The 20,998-nt window shown below is 45.4% G+C and overlaps 2 protein-coding genes across 2 annotated transcripts; one reads left to right on the top strand and one right to left on the bottom strand.

Moving 5' to 3' along the window:
• Positions 1 to 5,448: 5,448 nt before the first annotated feature.
• Positions 5,449 to 18,190, bottom strand: T265_10110 (hypothetical protein; the record flags this gene model as incomplete). Its single annotated transcript, XM_009176382.1, has 9 exons — positions 5,449 to 6,339; positions 7,704 to 7,947; positions 9,436 to 9,586; positions 10,512 to 10,860; positions 14,652 to 15,023; positions 15,157 to 15,426; positions 16,322 to 16,787; positions 17,821 to 18,047; positions 18,085 to 18,190. The coding sequence occupies 9 exons, from the start codon at positions 18,188 to 18,190 to the stop codon at positions 6,023 to 6,025; spliced, it is 2,502 nt and encodes an 833-aa protein (XP_009174646.1).
• Positions 5,617 to 5,862, top strand: T265_10109 (hypothetical protein; the record flags this gene model as incomplete). Its single annotated transcript, XM_009176381.1, has 1 exon — positions 5,617 to 5,862. One exon carries the CDS (start codon positions 5,617 to 5,619, stop codon positions 5,860 to 5,862), a length of 246 nt encoding a protein of 81 aa, XP_009174645.1.
• Positions 18,191 to 20,998: the final 2,808 nt, after the last annotated feature.

Genomic DNA, 20,998 nt, shown 5'->3' with positions numbered 1-20,998 from the left:
AGGTAATGGCCAGGAATTCTTAGATTTCTGTTGCCAAATCCATAAAATTCTGCCTCATTAGAACAATACGGTGTTCCGCTTCTATCGAGATTGCCTACGTTCGAGAGGCTCCTGCTAAACATAAGATCCTTGTCTGGAATGATTTAGCGCGTCGCTGTTCTAATCTAATGCCAAGATGCACCATCGTTCGTGCATCTAACGTTTCAAAATAATTAAGAGGTGCAACATTTCAGGTATCCCCACTTGTAGACCACACCTATTTTCAAGACGAAAACAATGAGCGTGGAGTGTTGATAAGCAAACGTTTACCCTGTCTAGGCTTGGGCAACCTGGCAGTATCCCAGCCCTCGTGCTTCTTGTAGCATGGTAGCTAGGCACCGGAAGGTGTTACAGCTGAACGATTTCGATTTTCTCCCTCCCAATGAACAGTCGTCTTTGCAACGTCCGGTTATCCAGTCCAAACAAGCTCAATGCCTGTCAACATAAAAACGACGCTGCTTAGACCTAACAGACTGCAAATCTAATGCTGAAAAGGATATTTTCTCTCGAGAAGCTGGCCTATTTGTCAAGCAAGAAGCGCTGACACTGTGATCCTTATGGGCAGTATGAATGCCCGATTCGGTCGTCTGACCTCCTTGAAATCACATTAAAGCGGTCGCTTCGGAGTCGATGATCGTCGCGCAGACAAGGGACAGCGACTCCTCTAGTTGTGTGCTGATTATGAAGTGTTTCTGGCCAGTACAAACATTGAGCATAAACGCTCACATCACGCAACCTGGAGGCCACCAACGGCAAATCGATCGTCAACTCAGCTGAATCGCATGCCATCAGCGTCTGGTGGAGAGCCATAATTCAAGACTGCCGTTGCTTCTTGGGCACACAACTAGATTCCGATCACGCCATGGTGTGTGCCGCCTGACAGTTCGTTTTGTTCAGGCCCTCACAAGTCAGCAAGAAGCAAACCAATCCACCATAGCTCAATAGATCTGAGCTAGCCCAACAGCTCTCCACAGTACACCAATATCGTACCGATAAGGAGCATGCAGGTGGAACGTGGCAAAATGTGGAAGGAGCCATGCAAGCGGTGATCAGTCTGTCCGTCCGGCTTCTCTGGTTCAACCACAAAACTACTGGATATCGTCGAGATCGCTATCCAGGGTTGATACCAGTAAATCCAGCAAGCAACGAGTACGACGACGCACGCAAATCTTTCAAATAGTGAAGAGTCTAAGGAAAGACCGAGAGCTTTAGTGGACATCGAAAGCTCGGTAGATGGAGAAGGCTTTTGCTCCCGGGAACAGCCGTGCCCTATATCAACTGATACGGTCGACTGGTCCCACGAAAGCTGCGGTGAGAATGACGGATCACTCTCAGAAACGCTGACTAGAAAGATGGCTGAATAACAGTTTAGCTGGCCTCCTTCAACACGGTCTCTGGAGATAGTGCATACGGGCGAATGGAATGCAAACCTTGATCCCCATTCGGAATAAGAAATAAAGTATGAAATATCGGCACTCAAACGTGTGAAGGCACCAGGACCGGACGGTCTGTATCCAACCCTCTTCAAAGAAGGCAGAGTCCCTGGTGACCCATCTGACAAAGCTAATTGGTGCGATATGGAACGAAGAGAGAGTGCCCGCAGAATTCGACATATCGACAGTTATTCCTATCTTCAAAAACGGGCAAGCGGACGCTGTGTGAAAACTACCGTGACAACCTAGTGGCTGTGGCATCGAAAGTCCTCTTCGGTCCTATCTTTCGAGGGTTGACTGAACACAGGGAGAGGCAGATCCGTGAAAACCAAGCTGGGCCCCGTCCTGCAGGAGGTTGCATCAACAAATGTTCACTCTCCGACAAATCCTGAAACAGTGACACTGATTCCAGAAGCCAACAGTGGCTGTGTTTCTTGATCTGAAAGCTGCCTTTGACACTGGACTGTCAGGCACTATGACAGCGTAGAAGCCAACGTGGCTGTGTTTCTTGATCTGAAAGCTGCCTTTGACACTGGACTGTCAGGCACTATGACAGCGTCTGTGGAGCAAAGATGTCCCCATAAATTCTTGACCCTCCTTAAGGCGCTGTACGCCAACTCCCTCCGCCCTGTGGACGTCTACGGGAAGCTCTCACCCGAGTTCAACCCATCAAGTAGTGTCAAACAGGACTGTTTTCTTTCACCTTTCTTCTTCAACGATCATGGAAGACTCACTACCAGCCTATAATGCCTACAGGGTCGAAGTGCTCCCGGGGCGTCCGCTCATAAATATCGAGTACGCAGAAGACATAGCGCTTTTTGGATCGGAGGCGCTGGTAATGCTAACAATATTGAATAGTCTGGGTAATTCTCCTTCACGGTTAGGCATGCGCTTCACACCCGCACTGTGAAGTTCTACTGTGGGACTGGGCGGACTCGAATTTTAATGTTGTGCTCGCGGATGAGCCCATTGAGACGAGTTTGTCTACCTGGGCAGCTGTATCAGTCCCGGTGGTCTCACGAAAGATGACATTTCCACCCGGACTGAAAAAGTCAGAGCAGATTTTGTGAACCTGCATCACCTGTGGCGGGGGCGTAACATGACAAAGTATGAAAGCCAACACCAGCAAACTCATCTGCGCTAGTCATTGCTGCCTCCCTGGAAGAGACCCCGAGACGAGACACATGACTGGTTAGAGACATAGACAGACAGTCGCGTCCTCCATGGCACTTGTGCATCCAAGTTATCACCTTCAATGTATATCTCCCTTCCCAATCTCCCCACTTAAAAGTCCACTATTTACACAACAATTACATCAGCTACCGCCTCCAATGCGCAGCTACCTACCCCACCTCACCAAATAATCGATTAACGAAACTGTGATAGCCATAACCACTGTACGACAAGTATGATTCTTACAGCTGACTGCTGATGATGAGATAATGAGGGAAAAAAGAAAAAATAATCCTACTATTAGTAGTATAGTAGATTGTCTACAATACGTTATCTGAAACAACACCAAGTTCCAAATCGTATCAGCCGCTTCGAACTGTTTTCACCATCGACTTCACCTGACAAATCTCATTCACCCCGTCCTTTGGCGACAAGCTTTCGATGAACTCAAAATAACTGTATGGATTATAAATAGCTCCTGGAGAATGTTCACCGAAACTGGGCAATTAATGAGGCATCAGACTCCGAAGCCCTCAGTCACATAAGATATTTTCCCTACTGCGATTCATGGGGTTGACGCTAATGGCATTCGTCAACTTCGAAAAAAAACCTCGGGACCCGACCACATCTTTATTGCGAAAATGCAAACAAACTTTGGGTCAGTCGCCTGGTAATTTTCAGATAGATAAAGAGGCTGACTGTTCAAGCGTAGTAAAATCGATCCAAGATAGACAACGATGAGTTGCGTCGAAGCTCACTCTTTACACCCTGACTTTTTCTAAAATTTCAGGTATTCTACTCATCCACACGAACAGGTTTCTAGTGAAGTTGATTGTTGCGCTGCATGCACATCAAACTCGATCGACTATCAGCAACTCAGCCTAATAGCAATCACTTTCGTTGGCTACAGGGAGCCGTTCTTGTGTGTGCTGCATTTCGCATACATCGTATTTTCACTACAAGCCGCGGTTCATACGCGGACCGTGTGTGAAGTAGGGCGTTTCCTGAATGCTGGTTGATTTAGCTATCTTTGGTTGTGAATGATAACACCCCAAGATTGTTGCTCATTGCGGGTTTAAACAGGTTCCTGGCCGGATGTAACCTGCAGTCAGTAGAGGGCGAAAACTGATTCTGAAAGCGATGAACCTGTCAAAAGTGCACAATCTCAATACTTTCATGACCACCAAAATAGACGGACAGGTACAATGAATTCAGTTGTTACGCAATAACCCTGAAAATACACCCCCACAGGAAATTCTTTCCAGATATGAGGAAACAAAGGAAAATGGTTGAGGAGGGTTGAACGCTAGGCATCAGAATGAGCCAAGGTTATTGGTGAGTGCCCTTCATGAACTTTATACGCGCTTTTACGGGCGGAATTTCATGAACAAGCGGATTTAACTGAGGGTGGTACGTATACCGAAATAATACCTGTTTAGATGCAATTTTTCTTTTTTTTTGAAATGGAAAAGCGGTACTTACCTGAGTGAGTTTTATTCGAGAGCAGCATGACAACCACATACAGAACTGCCAAATTGAATTGAACCAACGAACCAACCAGACACACGAGATTGAAACCACGTGAGATTCACAGAAGACCAATCAAACTAGACGACGACCGTTTCAAGAACTACCAGATACTGTTTAGGAGCTATATAATCACAGGCAGAAGAGGAGGAATTCACCCACTCAACCCTGCACTAATGATGTCACCTCGATTGGTGATGAAACGTTTGCAATCAAACTCCCAAGCTCGGCGAACAGACCAACAACCAAACAACGCACCCCGAGCTACCTCATTCCACAACATTGAGGAACACTATACTCCAGCCACCGAAATGCTTTAAGTCAATACGAGTGGCATTCGATGAGTTTGAAGGGTTCCATAACTAATTGACAAAGGAACAGGAAACCGAAGTTTCTCTCTTTAAATCCATACTGTAGTGGCTAGGACTGTGCCTAGTTAAGAGATCATGTGAATGCATTCGGGCTTGTAGGTGAGTGTTTTCACATTCTGTTTATGAGATATCAAGGTCCTGCTCATAGAAAAACAGGACAAAATCCTACTCCATCAACACTTGTGAGTTACGCCCCCGTGTAACAAATTCAGTGGGCATAACCTTGAAATGCAAGTTCACTGAGTCCAACTTTTGAGTGAGCGGAATGGGTTAGGTTGCGTCAGATGCTGGTTAACACGAATGTAACTTCACGGGTGAGCTGATTGCCTGTATCCTCCGGTTGAAGAGGAAGCAAGTTCTGAGAACTTAGATTGCATGTTGGGAAAATTTGGAGATGACTGTTATAATCGTAGACGTCCAGCTAAGAAAGATTGCGGTCCTAGCCACTTTATGCGCATGGGCCAATATTATCGAGAAAAGCTTCATTGAATTTGTTGTTTATGGCGAACATATCTCAGTTACCTCAGGGTCGTTTTGGTCGGTTATCAGCGATGGGTGATTAGTGAAAACAAAGCCTGACCCAAACCTACACTAAGAAATGCACCGGTCGATCCTCATACAGAACAGTGGCACACTGTTGAGCACCAAACGTCACTCCTGGTCAGGAAATGAGTCGAAAATTGATGAGACCAACAAAGTATGCCGCAAAGGATGTCACCGAAATTTAAAGCATGAGCGGTTAAGTCCCTCGTGGCTTCTTACTGTTGATGCGGTGCTGCGGACACGGTGGGCAAAGATGCGTTCTCAAGACGAGTACAAGTACGTGCTTGTAAAACCTGTCGTTCTAATTCTTTTGGGGTTTTAATTGTCTTCGGGTGCAAAAGGCTAAGTGAAGCTATAGTCTAGGGGGAAGCAAAATGAACCAAAATTATCGAAGATGGAATATGAAAACGATTGATAGTACAAGGTATCTATCACTGGTTAGTAATAACCAAAGTCGAATTCTGGCACTGACATCCAAGGATTTACAGGTCAATTAGCCGAATCTGAGAGAGCGATAAATAGGACAAAGCATGAAACTGGTCATTCCAAAGGACCACCCCATTCATTCAACGAGCAACGGTATAGTCGGTACAGTCCAGGGACCCTCAACGTTCACAAAATGGTACCCCATGTCATTCAAAGTATCCGACACGAGCACCGGTGATATTACCAGTCGATTAGCCTCAAAACAGTCGGAACCAGGACAGAAATTCACCCCAACGCGTGGAGTCATAAACAACGAAATGAGCCCGACGGAATTCAATGCGGATCTGTAATTCAAAAACTGCTCTTTTATCACTCTATGTACATTAAATTGCTCCAGTGAAACCAAACTGTTATGCCCTTTCAGAAGGTGAATGGTGCTATCGAAATAATGGGGAAATATAACTGCTCAGGTCCAGAAGGTATTAGCGAAATGCACGGAAAAAATCGTAGTTAGAAGGCGACTGACGTCTTGCAACTGATCATTTTGAGTGTATCAACGAGGGCCCGAATTTCATGTGTCTGCTTTTTTAACGATTCCGAAATAGACTTCATCTGAGCTTTGTCCAGTTCATGTTCCATACCAGGATTCTGCCCCGGTACCCCCAACGCCCGGATCCGATCGAGTCTGGTCAGTTTATCGGTGATGTCGTTACGCTTTGAGTGAAGACTGGCAAGCCAAGTCTTCAAACCTTTTTGCAAGCGATTTCGCAGTTGAACGACCTCATCGCGCATGGCTACCTCGGCTTTGGAAGGCTCATCGATAAGTCCTGTGGAAATAACGTGGAAATCAAGATCGTGTGCAAGCTGAATGAAATAAGCTCCTTTGCACGAGACACCGGATGAGTAAAACCGAAAACTTGCAAAAAGTACTGATATATGGTGAGTAGCGTGAGGAGCTGGCTAACTTTCAGCAAACATTGCCTAGAATGTACGGTCAAGCGGGACTCCCCCAAAAGCACGGTGCAACTGCTTTGCCAATTATAGAAGTCCACAAATAAGTCCCCCAATGTTAATGTGAGCGTCAACCCCCTAAACTGTTGGTTCAGCTGCAAATTCGGGAAAGCAACCTATTTAGCCCAATCGCCGGCCCCTTATAAGGATAATGAGTCCAAGAATTAAACGAATCGAAATTCACGGAAGGTTAAATAAGTATAGACTGTAAGTAAAAAAAAGGAAGTGCAGTAAGCGCATCCAAACTGCCGGATTATGATAACGTAAAAAGTGGCAATCAAAAACAGGCAGTACAATCATCCTTCCTCTTCTTATAGCTGATGAAGATGATGAAGCTCGTCGGTTGGCTTGAACCGATGTGAAAACATATGACTGTTGGCAGTCTAAGTTGAAAAGCATAACGATGAATGGATAGAGTTCCTGGTAAATACGGGAAAGTTTTGCTTAGAAGAGCCTTCGATAACAAACACTGAATTGAATTATGTTGAGGTGTCATAGCGGTTACCCAAGAGGTAGTGGAAACAGTCATCCATACGGCAAACAACAGAGCAATTTGCGAATGAGTATATTTCGGAAGCTCAGGGACTACACCTACCTAACCAAAAAGGTGGTTGGCTGACGAACGGAAGCGTTATGAGGAGGATATTATGTCAAGAAAATATGGTGCGGCATCTGAAACATTTGGAACATGAGGCTGTCCTTGTGGAGTATATTCGTAAACGAGAGATTCAGTTGAATCTCCCGCTAACACCAGTGTAATTTGCAACCGAGCGTATTTCTCCGAAGAGTGGATAGTTTCATAAAAACGACATTGGTGTCACCAACAGCGAGGCCATTATATAGACCATCGAAAACTAAACTCATATAGCGCACCCCAGAGCAAATCAGCTGGTTGTGCTTGGTAGCCTAACGTAAGGCGGTTAAAATTTTGGCTCAAGTACGGCGTCCACTAAAATGGAAAGCACGATGTCGGTGGGCGGCAGCAGACCGAAAAATCCTGTATACAGACAGTAGGGACCCAAGCAATAGGACTGTTGTCACTAAGTTCGCCAATTCCAAAGAAGTGATTTAGATGTTGCCAGATAGCAAGCATGTATGCAGCCGGCTACAAAAGAAACTCCCAGGGGTATCACACTACAAACTGTCTGAACGCTGACCAAAAACTGATAAACCGACTTACCCGTTAAGCGACAGGCCAAAGCACCCAACCGTTTTTCAAGCATCTCTTGTCGCTCTAAGATGACCGCGTGACGACTGGCCAGTTTCTTGGCTTTATCCTGTAGGACCTGTCGCTCGGCCGCCAATTGACAAGCATCTGTGTACTGTGTGGATAGACAGTCCCGTAGGCGGGTAGTGTATTGTTCCACAAAATTTCGGGCCCGTATTAGGCGGTCAAGTGAGCCGGAACGGAGAGTATCTGTCGTCTAACCGGGAGAGTATCATGGAATTAGTATCGATGATATTGCTTAATCGAATCATGATATACGAATGTGTGGTAAAACAGTGCCACGGAGCCAGTGAGTTACTGAATCCTTCACTGCTACAGACAGAAAACGGTGAATACGCCCGGAAGAGGGGCGCAGAAAATGTGGGCGTTGTAAAGAGCCGGTCCCCAGGTTAGCTCTCTTCTACTGTTTGTTTACTTCATTCTACTGGCTCTTAGAAAAATCACCCTTATTGTGATATCTTCGAAGGACAACCCGAGATGTAGCGGAGTTCCAGAGCATATAGGAGGCAAGGATTTCGGCATCTGCTCAACTTCGCGCCAACATATGCCTCAGACTATGTCAACGTTCTGCACTAGTCCCCAGTTTGAATGTTCAAATCTATGATCCCTCACATTGTTGAAGCTGCAGTCAAAGTACCTCCCTAAAGTTGCGATACCTTTAGATGAATTCCCTCCTTTACTAAAGCGGATCTCTTTGTACATTTAAATGCGGTGTGAATTCGCATGGTGAAGGTTGACCATAAAGAGCAGATGTCAATCCACCTAGGACGACTTGAAATGCAAACTTTCAACGGTGTCAAAAAGATCAAATCTGGAGCTTGACACGAAGCCACGGGCACATCAAGGCGCCTTTCCATTGTGTTCGCTTGAAAACAAGAATGTTCTGAAAAGTTGACAGTAGGTTCTGGAAAGAATTCCTGGAGCAGTGTGTTAGGCTGAACGCTGTGAGTCACAAGGGGGCAGTACTGTCTTAACATAGCATGAGATTTCATATAGCTGAATTAAAATTCATTCTGCTTGTGCTGAGGTACAACGTTATCATGACTGGCCACAACTAACTGGTTCTTCGCGGCCAGCAGTTGCGACGACCTGCACAACCCCGAGAAATACCATGCCGTGGAAATAAACTAGATATACACACCTTAGTCCCTTTGCGACAAAGCCAATCTATGCGGTTGCCTCACCCGGAACAATAGACAATAAATTACAACGGCTTCACATAAGTGACGGACAGGCTGGGGTCCACTTCTTAGAGCATCTTTAGACCAACGGAAGCTGTCCCCTTGGGCGCCGATCCCATCCGACTGACGGGTTACGGATAGACACATAAATACCAGAGTTATTTACCAATAAATAATGCATGTGGAGTTTTAATCAGCAGTACACGATGGGATAGAGGATATACTATGGGTATTCACCCGCTACAAAAGAATCTTAAAATGCTCATACAAGCACGGACAAGCCGGCTTCCCTGATATAGTTGAAAACGCGCTGTAGATAGAAATGTCGGGTGATTTCCAATTGTGACCCTCATTATACCCAATCAGGTATAACGTCTGGCATGTTACGTGCCTTCAGATCATGTCGAAACTTCATTTTTGGGTACGCTTATTAACTTCTGGGTCACAAAAAGATTTACATGAGAAGGAAAATTCTAGCAATCAAATAGGACGAAACAACTCACCTTAACAAGGAACTGGATCACCTGGACTTGTGTTAGATTGGATTGCAAGGAAAGCGCGGAAATCAGGGGCAAATGTAGATCCTCTTGTCGAAGAATTCGTCGAAGTTGAAGTGCAAATTCAGAACGAGAAGATGGACCGGGAAGGTTCGTACTGTGTACCGAAAACAAAGATAAATGTGTCAAAGTTATGAGAAATGTGCAGAGTGGTCGTGAAGAGGGATGCACTGACAGCCAAAAGAGTCTTATCACTAAGTGTGCGTAGATACGGTGTTGATTTCTTTCGATTTACGATCAGTTGGATAGTTGGGACGAGTGGAGTCAAGTGAAAGACTGGAGTGAACAGTGCTCAGCTGAACAGACGACCTTGAAGTGTAAACCAAAGCCAAGAGGGAGATATCATGAAGTATCTTGTGTCTAAGCAGTTTTCATGTGAATGAATCCTGATAGAAAGCTCAAAGTGCTCCGACAGGAATATAAACGCATCTCTACGTAAGATTTAGATGTCCGATATGTGCGTGTATTGGAGTTGGGTACCTCTTGGGGCATCTTTAGAAGTGGCTTTAGATTCCCCTTGGGGTATCTGAAAGTGAAAGGTTGTGGAAACCAAGTTGGAAACCAACCACAATGACAGGAAGAGAAATGTCTAGAGATTGTTGACTTTGGGTGTAGCGAAAGAAAACATGGATGGTCCTTTACAGCAGTGACGATGTGGCACTATGGTGCAGCTTGGGCAACCAAACAGATATCGTAGCTGTTCAACATTAGTTCCGTAAGAATCGAATGTCAGCTGAACACAGCAGTTGTAAATCACCGCTAATTGATGGTGAATCGAATCTTGTAGAATATAGAATGGTGAAGTGGTTCAAGGACACACGATAAGGAAGAGTGTAGCCACAGCTTTAAAATTGCGAAAAATGTGGTTTTTTGGTCGGTGTTACCGCTAAAAAAAACACTAGAAAGAGAACCAAAATCAACTAAAGTCTAAAGCTTCTATACATCCAGAGAACAAAGCCATCCGAGTTGAGTGTGGAGCAACAGTATTCTGACTAGCAAAAAAATGTCGCCAGTGCACTCACCCTTCGTGTTCGGCGGACACTTTGTCCTCATCAGGGGGTCGTTGCTTCCAATTTACTTTCAAAGTGGGTTCAGTAGAGTCTAAACGTATCAAATCAATCAGAATACTGGGATCGGACTGATATGACTCCATTGAGGGTTGAGGGGCTCGAACGATCAACAACGTAGGGGAATTGTGAGATCCGGTAGCGCTCGTTAGGGGCAACCCAAATCGGTTGGCTAGAGGTAATTCAATCATCGCTAACAGCCGAAATCTTCCGTCAGACTCTTGGAGAAAGGTTCGATCACGTGACGAAATCGGGAGCTGTGCACACAGAAGGTGCGTCACTTCAGAGTGCCAATCACCGGCTCCTGGGGGAGGTGGCGTAAAATTCAGGACAATAGTCAATGATTTCAAAGTACAAACGGATGCATCCGCATGCGAGCACTAGACCTGATCAATGGTACAATCACATGTGTTGCTTACGAATCCTAAATGAAAGATCATGTTCCAATTTGCTTTAGCTCATACAGTAAAAATTCATTCCCATGAATCAGTCTAGCAGGACAAAATCCGCCGACAGATACTGTTTTAATTCCACACACCGCAAACTGAATAATATTCGTTCAGCTGTAACACACTCGGTGCTTATCTACCATGCCACTCAAAGGAAGCACGAGGGCTGGGATACTGCCAGGTTGCCCAAGCCTAGACAGGGGAAGTCGAGAAGCAGAGGTCGGGTTCGAACCACGGACCATCCAGTCAGTAAATTCGCGCTCCAACCACTGAGCCATCTCGCCCCCCCCCCTGTACGGTTCTCTACCGTGGATATTAGTGCATGGGCCAAAGCCGAACATCGATAGTTCATCGCCATGCAGTCATGAGTTACTTCAGAAAAACTTGACACTCTGAAGAGGACATCCCATTAGTAATCTAATTCAGACATTGCAAGGTGTAGCAAGAGCCAGTTACGGAATCCAGTAGGGAGCAACTAGAAAATTGAGAGCACCTTGTTGACAGCTTACGCATATCGGAAGTAACTGTCAGGCATAGAGGCTGGTCAGTACTAAGGGTTATTCCCAGCCGTTTTGGAAGTAGGAGTCCGAAAACCAGAAGGTCTGGCCTTATGACCGACATGTTTCGCACAGTCCACAAGCGTCATCTTCACGTCCATGGGTACGTCTACTATGATTCCTATTCAGGGCCTTAATCAGTCCTCCCCATATAATCCGATTCTGGACTACTGAAATATATAGTATAGTAGTATATACTGAAATATAGCATCACAGGCTACAGCTGCTAAACACAGTTGATGAGTTGAAGCACGGGAGCTGTGGCTGAGGAGCCAAGATTGGGTCCAACTTGGACTACGCCACAACCGGTGATGTCTTGAACAAACTGTTGGTAAATCAAAGCGCACGCGCAAGAACTAGGACTCAGTGAGCCCGTGAGCTGACTTGTTGTTTCATCGTGGAGCTACAGTGACGTATTTGCATTTGGTGAGAAGCACTTTATGAAGGCCGCTATTACTGACACCACTGGGAAAGGCGGAGCATAGTACAGCACTGAGATAATGTAGTTCCGTTTGGCCAAGCTACAGCTAACAGGAAGATCTCCCAACCGACCAAATGTTCAGTGACAATTTCCCACAGTGGAAAGCTGCGATCCAGGTGTGAGCAAGTTGACCTTCGTCAAATGCCTATAGAACGCCACTTCAGGCACATAGTGGGCTGGTATGCGCCTCCGGATCATCTTGTCACGCGCCACCTGCACTGAGTAGCAAGTGTCATATGACACCGAAGAGTGAACAAAAGCAGTAGCTTTACACAAATCAGCATGCTAACCTATGACTAACAACTGCAAAAACATGCTTCGGAAGCTCACCGCTTGAAAATTACAGTGCTCGTCGACAGCGACCTACTACTCACGAGGCGCACCTTTTTTAGACATCTGACTAGTTGTTGTCAACCAGCTGCTGTCGATCGCTGAACTGACGGAAACCATCCCTTACCACCTCCCTTAAGGTGTCTTTTTTAGCGTTGGCTTTCGAATTCACGAGATCACTGCCAGTAACTCTCAAAAGTTCGGAGACGGCAAGCGGATATCATCGATTCTGTCTACTAGGATCCGATTTCCTCTTATTCAGTTGTTTACGCAGCAGCTATTTCGAGGCTCTATTTTCCGCCACTTCACAAAAATATCCCAACTATCGTATGTGGTTGCACGGGTCTATCACCCCCATTGCAGTGCAGCGTCCGCTGTAAGACCTCTCTGTCTGATCACTTTTTAGTACGATTGATAGATAACATCCACCTCAAGTACCACGTGTCAGAGCTATTAGTGTTGGATGTTGTGCCGTTGCACGGTTAGTGTTACAACGCTATACAAAAGGACAGGTAAAACGAATGCTTTGTAAATATCCATTCTGGTATCGAGCCACAAGCTTCGACTTTCCCATACTCGTTTCACGAGTTTGTCAAAAGCCATAATAGTATAGAGAACGTGGACTTGTCACTTTTATTATTGTTGCCATTATTTCTGAAGCTAATGTCTGTTCCAACCCATATCAATATCCCAGAAGGTTTTAGATGGCTTGATGCACGGGCCATAGACGGCTTTCAAAGAACCGCAAGTCTTTCTGTTGCCATACAACAGTAAATACTTCGATATGTGCACTCACTTCGTTCATCACTCGCCCACTTAATGAATGAGGTCATTTCGATTAGTTTCCCACTTCGTTCTTTTGCTTAGATCATCAGACAGGCAGCAGAGGATGCGATGGCTTTGTCGTTGCCCACAACCAGTAGTTTTTTCTACTGCTTGTTGTCACCAGAAGTCAGGGAGCATAGGACGCAGCTGACTGATCTGTTCGGCTGCTGTCATCAACAAATGGTTCATCGAGTTGTTATATTTCTTGCGGCGGGGTGGATAGTCTAAAGTTTTTTAATGAAGACGCCACTTGATGTTGGTACACGAAACTGATCTTCAGATCCTTCAGACGCCTGACATCAGGATTTATGCGTCTGTTAGAGAGGCGTGTTAGGGTTCGTAAAGCTAGAAGTTTACATATGCTTTGATGAGCAGAAGTTCTGTTTAGAGCTTTACTCATACGAAGCGCACGAATTGAACGTCTTGTTGACGACCAATGACGCAATCGAGTAGGTAGTAGGCCCATTTGGTATTAGATTATTTGTAAACAGGCTGGGGTAATGCTAAGGCGCCCAAACAAACCATCATCAACAAGAACCAAGAAGCCAAGCTCGGGATAGCTCAGTGATTAAGGAGGGAACTTGCCGACCGGAACGTCCGTGGTTGGAACCCAACATCTGCACCTGTATAGGCTTGGGCAATATCTGAGCCNNNCCGAAAGGGTTTGCAAGTGAATAATGGCTCAAAGCACAGGAGTGGTTAGTGTAAAACCTTCAGAACAGCCTGCATTTTTGAGCAGCAAGTCGACATGAATGTCTCAACCCCCAACCTAGAAGACCAGGAGGTCGTGTCAGTCAGACCTTTATCCATTGACCAACCTGGAATGTGAGGCTCTGAGTACCGCACACACACAAACACCAGTATAGTCTAATGGGGCGTGGAGGTGCTGAAACCGTCAGTCACTTCGTTTGATCAGGCTTACAAACCAACGAATAATAGTAAGGTGGAGGAAATGAGTCTTTCGATAAACAAAGGAAAACACCTGCTCACTCGTAGTGAGGAAGAAACGTCGTGGAAAAAAAATGACAACAGAAGTGCGGTATACCCAACACATGCCAAAGAGCATTCCTTTGGATTTAACAGAGCCCGAGATAGCTCAGTATTTGAGGTGCCAGCTTATGGACAGGAAGATCCGTGGTTCAAACTAAACCTCGGCATCTCGACTGCTCCCGTCTAGGCTTGGGCAAGCTGGCAGTATCCCAGCCCTCATGTCTCCCTCCGTTGGCACGGTAGCTAGGCACCGAAAGGGCGTTAAGCCGAACGATTTGTTTTTGTTTATTTTTTACTTGGACTCAACAGAACTTCCGCGACGTTTTGTTGAAGTACCATACAATTGAACAACTGCAGGAATTTAAAAAATGAATTCTGCATGAGTGCCACTTTTCATTTTACCATAGCTCACTTCAGGCAAAAGCTATGATTGACGGTCGAAGAAGTCGTGTAACTGACTTACGTCCGTTGGTAGGACTCTCTTTCTTCGTTGCAAGTGGGTCCTCCAGTAGCTCCTGACACCAACCACACAAGCTCCGTAACCAAGGTAATCGGACCAGGTGAATCCCAGAATCGTGTATCACATAATACGCACCATACGGATAAGACAAATCGGATGTTAAGGAATCTGGACACCCATCAAGGTTCAGAGGAAGCCCGATAGACTGTGCCGGTTCCAAGACTAGGGCTGGTAGTTGTGCTGAAAGATCGCCGTCTGGAGATAGCGATTCGTCCAAGACCGCGTCAGCTGGACGTTTCACCTCGGAAGTGGCTGCTTCGTGTAAATGTAGATCCACAACGTCCACTAGACACAACGCGGGACTTTCGGAGGACTCTAAAAATACATGAGTCAATAGGGTAGTGGTATGGTGCGGAGTGTCACAGGTATAAGTATAACAATATTAAAAGTGCTGTATTCCCTAAAAGTCGCAGTGATTATGACGGGGGAGCGAAACAGCCAAGCTTACCTGAACGCTTAGATAATTGTCCAGCTGAATGCAGAACAACACCATGAAACAGACGACCGTTCCGATTGGCCAATACCAAAACATCAGGAGGAAGTTCCATCGAATTGGCAATGGAAATAGAAGTGGACTTTGTCCAACTGGATAGACATAACAAGGAGCAAAATTCTTCCCCATAGTTGTCTGATGAAGGAGGGAGGATCCGGAGAAGTTGACAATCCAATCGGGATCGCTGAAGTGTGCTAAGACACCCGGATACCAGAATGATGTCACCTGCAAGATGGAATACCATAGAGAACAATAAACTAAAAAATGCAAATTGGAGTGGCGAGACACCAACAATCACCCTTCAATTTGCTTCTGTTACCTGAGGCAGAAAAGTGATTCAGATCTGGGAATATCCTAAATCGATAGTCCTACAGGAACACCACATGGACAATATTTCAACACGGTAATAATTACCAGAATGAGTAGTGTGTAACTCCCTCGCACCCACCGCAAGTAGTGATCAGGACCTGTAATCACCCCGTCTAGCCCTCTATGTGTGCTGATGAGTCCTATCGAGGATTTGTAGTTAAGCCACCAGGTTTATTCTTCAAACAACCACAGCACGTCGGTGGAAAATAATCACATGTTCACTTCAGTATTATCACAAGGGCTGTATTGACAGGTAAGGGTTTGCTCGTCCAGCACATTTTGCGTAACTATATAAACCCTGAGGTCAAAGGGCTGACTTTGATTTAAGCCTGAGAATAGGGGGAGAAGGACAGCTGCGTTGTCGTTTAAGAGGATCTACACTACATTGCGTGAATGATACGGTTTTGTTCCGAAGATCTTGATCTCACTAATTTTCCCGGGGTACAATGGCGAAGACATCCTCCTCTTCAAAGAAGTCCTGAAGAAGTATACTGGTGTTCGTCTTGAAGTGTATGGGATATTGAATCCATTCGAAACATTTTTGAGTAGTCTAATGAAGGCATTAAAAACAAAGTTACCCGAACTCCTCTAACGATTACCTATTGCGGACTAAGGGATAATGTTCTAACAAGTGTTCAGCGTCGCTTTTTGTGAAGGCACAACCATGCAAAATACTAGTCCGTAATTTAAGCCCTTGGTTTGAAGATGGTATGCTTGAAACAGTAAAATGTTCCACCGGAAAGACACTCACCAGTTTCACACAAAATATACAAACAGCAATCGTTCTCTTCCGCTCCTGATTGCCGGGACTTTGTGGTGCGTTTTGACAACACAGCACCGAAATCGAAATCTATACAAGTGTCACCAAGGGCACCATCCAAATCCAAACGGCTACGACCGTAACTCGTACAGGAAGTCTCCTCACCCTCACTAAACTCATCACTTGACTGACTGGAACCATCATAGGTCACATCTCCAGAACGATTATGCAGAAGCCCCAGATTTCCCGCCCGAAAGAGTGTAGTACACCGAATCTCCCGAGAACCATCCAGTCTGCAGCACTGCACATAGAATATACTGGAGTTGCTTGTGAGTAGAACCAATGTATCCTTGCAACGAGGGTGCCAACGAACGCGAAGAACCTGTGAATGTGTTCTCTCTAGCTCCGGAAAGTCAGTGGTATCGAAAGCCGTATACACCCGTTTCGTCACCGAACGCTGTGCGACGGAAAGCAATAATCAGATAAGTGAGTCAATGATAGGCGACCCATGGAAATTGGCAGCAACAAAACATGCGGCTAAAAAGCAACCCTAGGTATAACATTACATTATGTATAATGAGGCTTCATTGAAAATCCTTAAGCAAATACGTAACTCCGACTAGTTGATGAGCTGTTAATATTAACGGGTGTATCGGTGATTCTGGTTTCTACCACCCGCACATACGTGGTATTGTAGTCAGATTGAAGTCATCGATTTCCGCGAGAGTATCATGATATAAAGGTCAATCCGCAGAGTGTCCTATCGATCAACGCAACCCAAGATGTAAATTCGACATTTCGATTTCTGGAAGTTCCCAAATTTTCCTAGGAAACTGTACCCTTTCGAGTTGAAACCATCATTTCCGAAAAAGTTGGAGCACAAGCCATAGTTTCAGATAGAGGTATCTACACAAGGCACTCTTGTGTAGACGTGGATTGAAAACATGTGCGAAAATTCACCAGGATAACAACTAGGGAGAGACCAGTTTAGCTGGTAAATATTACTCACTAAGTTAGTCTGGTGTTAACGCGATCACTGGTACGTCCTCACCACACAGAATAACACTACTGAGGAATAAGCGATTCTGCTATTGATTCCTGTCTCTCTGACCTTATTCAACCGCCTGTCTTAAAGCGATCTTTATGGGAGGGTTCCCCATCCATATGAAAGACCTGAGAAGAGTTTTACTATTTCGTCTTCACTTAATTTGACTACGACTATGGGAGTTTCGGAATCCGAATTTTCGAAGTCTCTTCAAACAAGTAAAGAATGACATACAATTTGACTAATGCGTTGACATTTGAAGTTAAGAATGCACTGAATTGTTCTAGGGCAACTGGGAAACATAACATTGCCAGCTGGTCGTATCCAAGTTGATCACGTAGTAGACACATTAATCACACAGTGAAGTAAGAGCAGAATGACCTGTGTAGATAAAACTTAATCAGTGAAAAAGGATATGGACCTCAACTCTGGATAGAACAGTTACCTCTGTAGTTTTTTTCGAATTCGACGCCACATCTAGGACGTACACTGTTGTATGTGTGTTGAGCATTAGTAGAGATCCTGTTGGAGACAGAAGCATCGCGCATATTCGAAGAGTGGGCATCGGGGTAAGAAGGTGAACAGTTCGAGTGAATTCCGAGGAATCTTTGGTTCGCGTAAGAACATTAATTTCACCCAGCTTTTCATTTAGCACGAATAGACGAATGGTACCTAGTAATTAATTCGATGTAAGGAAAGGCTAACTCACCTGAAGGAAAATGGTGATGGACAATTTTTCTCTGCATACAAGAGTCGTACACCGAAAAGTCGGCAAGCTCAATATCCTTCAAAGTGCGTACTAAAGCCTCTTTCATACTGTGCAGTTAATAAAAAAATCCAGCGGAAATGTCCTGGGGGTAAAATTTATCATGTTTTACGAAGAGCCGAAAACAGAATAAATATAACATTGATAGACCCTGACATGACAGAAAACATCAAGTAATTAATGTGCTCGATGAAGTCAGTTCGCAGGTAGTTAAAGGACTTGACCGAAACCTAAGTTAAACCTCGTATGCTGCCCTTCATATAATTAGCACAAGCAACTGCTCCAAATCCCAAAACAACCCATTACTGATTTCGTTCATCGTCAGGTACATTCAGGCTCCGGAATCTGAGACAACAGATTCCCAACTTGCGTAGTTATTCGGTCTGGAATGGAACATCCATCTGAGGAGTACCGAACAAGACGAAACGGGTTTTGTGCGCTCATTTACCACTACATTTACTAAATCCAGAGGGAAACCAACATTGTGCCGAACACGAGGAAACCTATCGAGTTACCAGGTCAGGAACGTCTAAGAATCGTGTGTGCTGTTGATAGAGCCAACATCAGTGTTGCACACGGACGTCGTCCTTTCGTATCCTACCTAGCGTTATTTCAGTAAGGAGGGCAAATAACTAAACATCCACTCTGCAGTTATGTATGCCTTAAATAAACTACGGTTTTTAGGTAAAGTGCTGGTGTTTAACACAAGCGTGCTGTCCCAATCCAGGTAGACGGATGTTACCAGCTCGACTGGGTTCGCTCGTTAATAGTTCCATACTTCGTTGCTGGGTCATAGGCTATCCGCCACTCAGCCACTCTCACTCAGAAAGAGCTGGGAGAGAAGAACTCTGTGAGGTAGATGGTCCTCTGGTAAGCGAACCCGCATAACCTACAATGCGCGAGCAGCTCAACCATCGCGAGAGAGTTCGTTCAGTCTTGTGTTCTCACCAGACTCGGTTAATGCTTCTAAAACACAGACGGACAAACAGTGAAAGCTTTCCTACGTTCTCTGTGCTAGGAAGCCCCGGTATATACTCTGTCTTTGTCAGATAAACTGACGTCACGCCGACACCAAAGGTGTCGGAGGTTGGACAAATTTTCTCTGGAATTCCCATTTCCAGAAATAACCCCATCTCCAGCCAGTCAACAGGAACTTATACAGCTGTTTGGGTAAACAGATTAGTCTAGTGGGCTGATTAGTTCTTTCGCGAACTTGATGTTTGGTTTTAATGTCACCTAGTGTTGCAGGAGCACTTTAAAAGGTATGCAAAGCATACCAGATCATGCGGCAGGATTATTTAAGCAGTAGAGATTTCATCCTGCCAGTGAAGCCAATCTATGCTGAAAAGCCGAGAAACACTTCTTAACCCTTGTGGGCGCACCTCACGAAACTCAGAGTTTCTAACCCATGACCGTCCGATCAGTGGTTGGAAACTTAGACGTTTGGCCGAAAGTGTCTGGTCAGCAGTGTTATTAGCGCTCGAAGAGACAGAACATAGCCCCCCTCATCCTTCAATAACGGAAAACCACATCACGTGGTCACGTATTGACTGGTTCCTCGAGTGACGAGTTTTCAGTAGGAAGTTTCACAATCCGGTGAAGTTATCCTTTCTCTGAGTTGCATATGGTTTCATAGTAATTTCATGGGATTACTCAAGTCACTAAAAATGGCTTACACCTCCGACGGGAAAGAACCAAGGAAAGCTATAGTCTGTGTACTCCACGTCTCCGAGTGAATAATGCCGATGAGCCCAAGTTTGTGTTTTTTTTATGGACTGGTGTTGGCTAGCGCCAGAGGATACCATATAACACATGACCTGGAAACGGAGTATGAAAAACCTAACAAGAATCTTGACTGCCCGTCACTAAGAGACTGGATCTTACAACAGTGTGGCGGTTTGTGGTTTGAGACATGCTGGAGTGTGTCCGTGTGACATTCGCACAGTCCCCATTTTATAATTGTCAGCTGTAATAACCGCGTACTTGCCGTGAGGTGGTTGCAGCTGCCAGTTCCTTTCACCAATGATTTGGGGAGGTGGGGTAGGTGGCTCCGCATTGGAGGCGGGAGTTGATAAATTCGTACGTAAATACAGCACTGTCAATGGACTGTTAAGTAGGGGACTTGGGAAGGGAGCTGTGCATTGAACGCAATAGATTGGATGCATGAGCGCCATCCAGGGCGCGACTGAGCCACGTCTGACAATGTCATGTCCCGTCCCCATCCAGAAAGACGGCAATGACCAGTGCAGCTGACTTTGCTGGTAATAGCTTTTATACTTCGCTGCCAAGTCATTGTTTGATCGCCTCTGGCTCTTCCACCCAAGTAGTTGGGCGAAATGAACCTTTCGAGTCGGTCAGTTGGCACACGAAGCACGCGACCAAACCGGCACAACCTGCGGAGTTTGATTAGTTGCCGAGTTATCTCTTCGGAAAACCTTTCGACTTCAGCGGTACTGATCCCACAGTGTCCCCACTAGACTCGGACAATACTCTGAAGACATCGATGGTCACACAGTGAAAGTCTTCTGACGTCTTCAGTGCGCGGCGGTCAGGTTTCTTAGCCGTATGATGATACGAAGCGCACTGCAGCATTGTAAACTCAACCCTTGATTGATTAGTGATGCCATGTCTACGCGGCAAGTGATACAGGTTCTCGAAAGCTGCTCTGGCTTTCCAGGTCGAGATGGAAATATCAACTTTCGCGACACCACCTGGATTGACACAGCTGCTCAGGTAAACAAATGTGTCTACTACCTGAATGGACTCATCCGCAGGCATGAGGCTAGGGTTCGAGTGCAGTCATTTTTTCCCATGATCGCCTGTTGATCGCGTGTTGTTGGATCATTTAAGTTTGTGT

The sequence above is a fragment of the Opisthorchis viverrini genome, assembly GCF_000715545.1.
Source record: "Opisthorchis viverrini unplaced genomic scaffold opera_v5_333, whole genome shotgun sequence".
Classification (NCBI taxonomy): Eukaryota; Metazoa; Platyhelminthes; class Trematoda; order Opisthorchiida; family Opisthorchiidae; genus Opisthorchis; species Opisthorchis viverrini.
The sequence above is the reverse complement of the archived record's forward strand: the minus strand, read 5'-3'. Positions and strand labels throughout refer to the sequence as shown.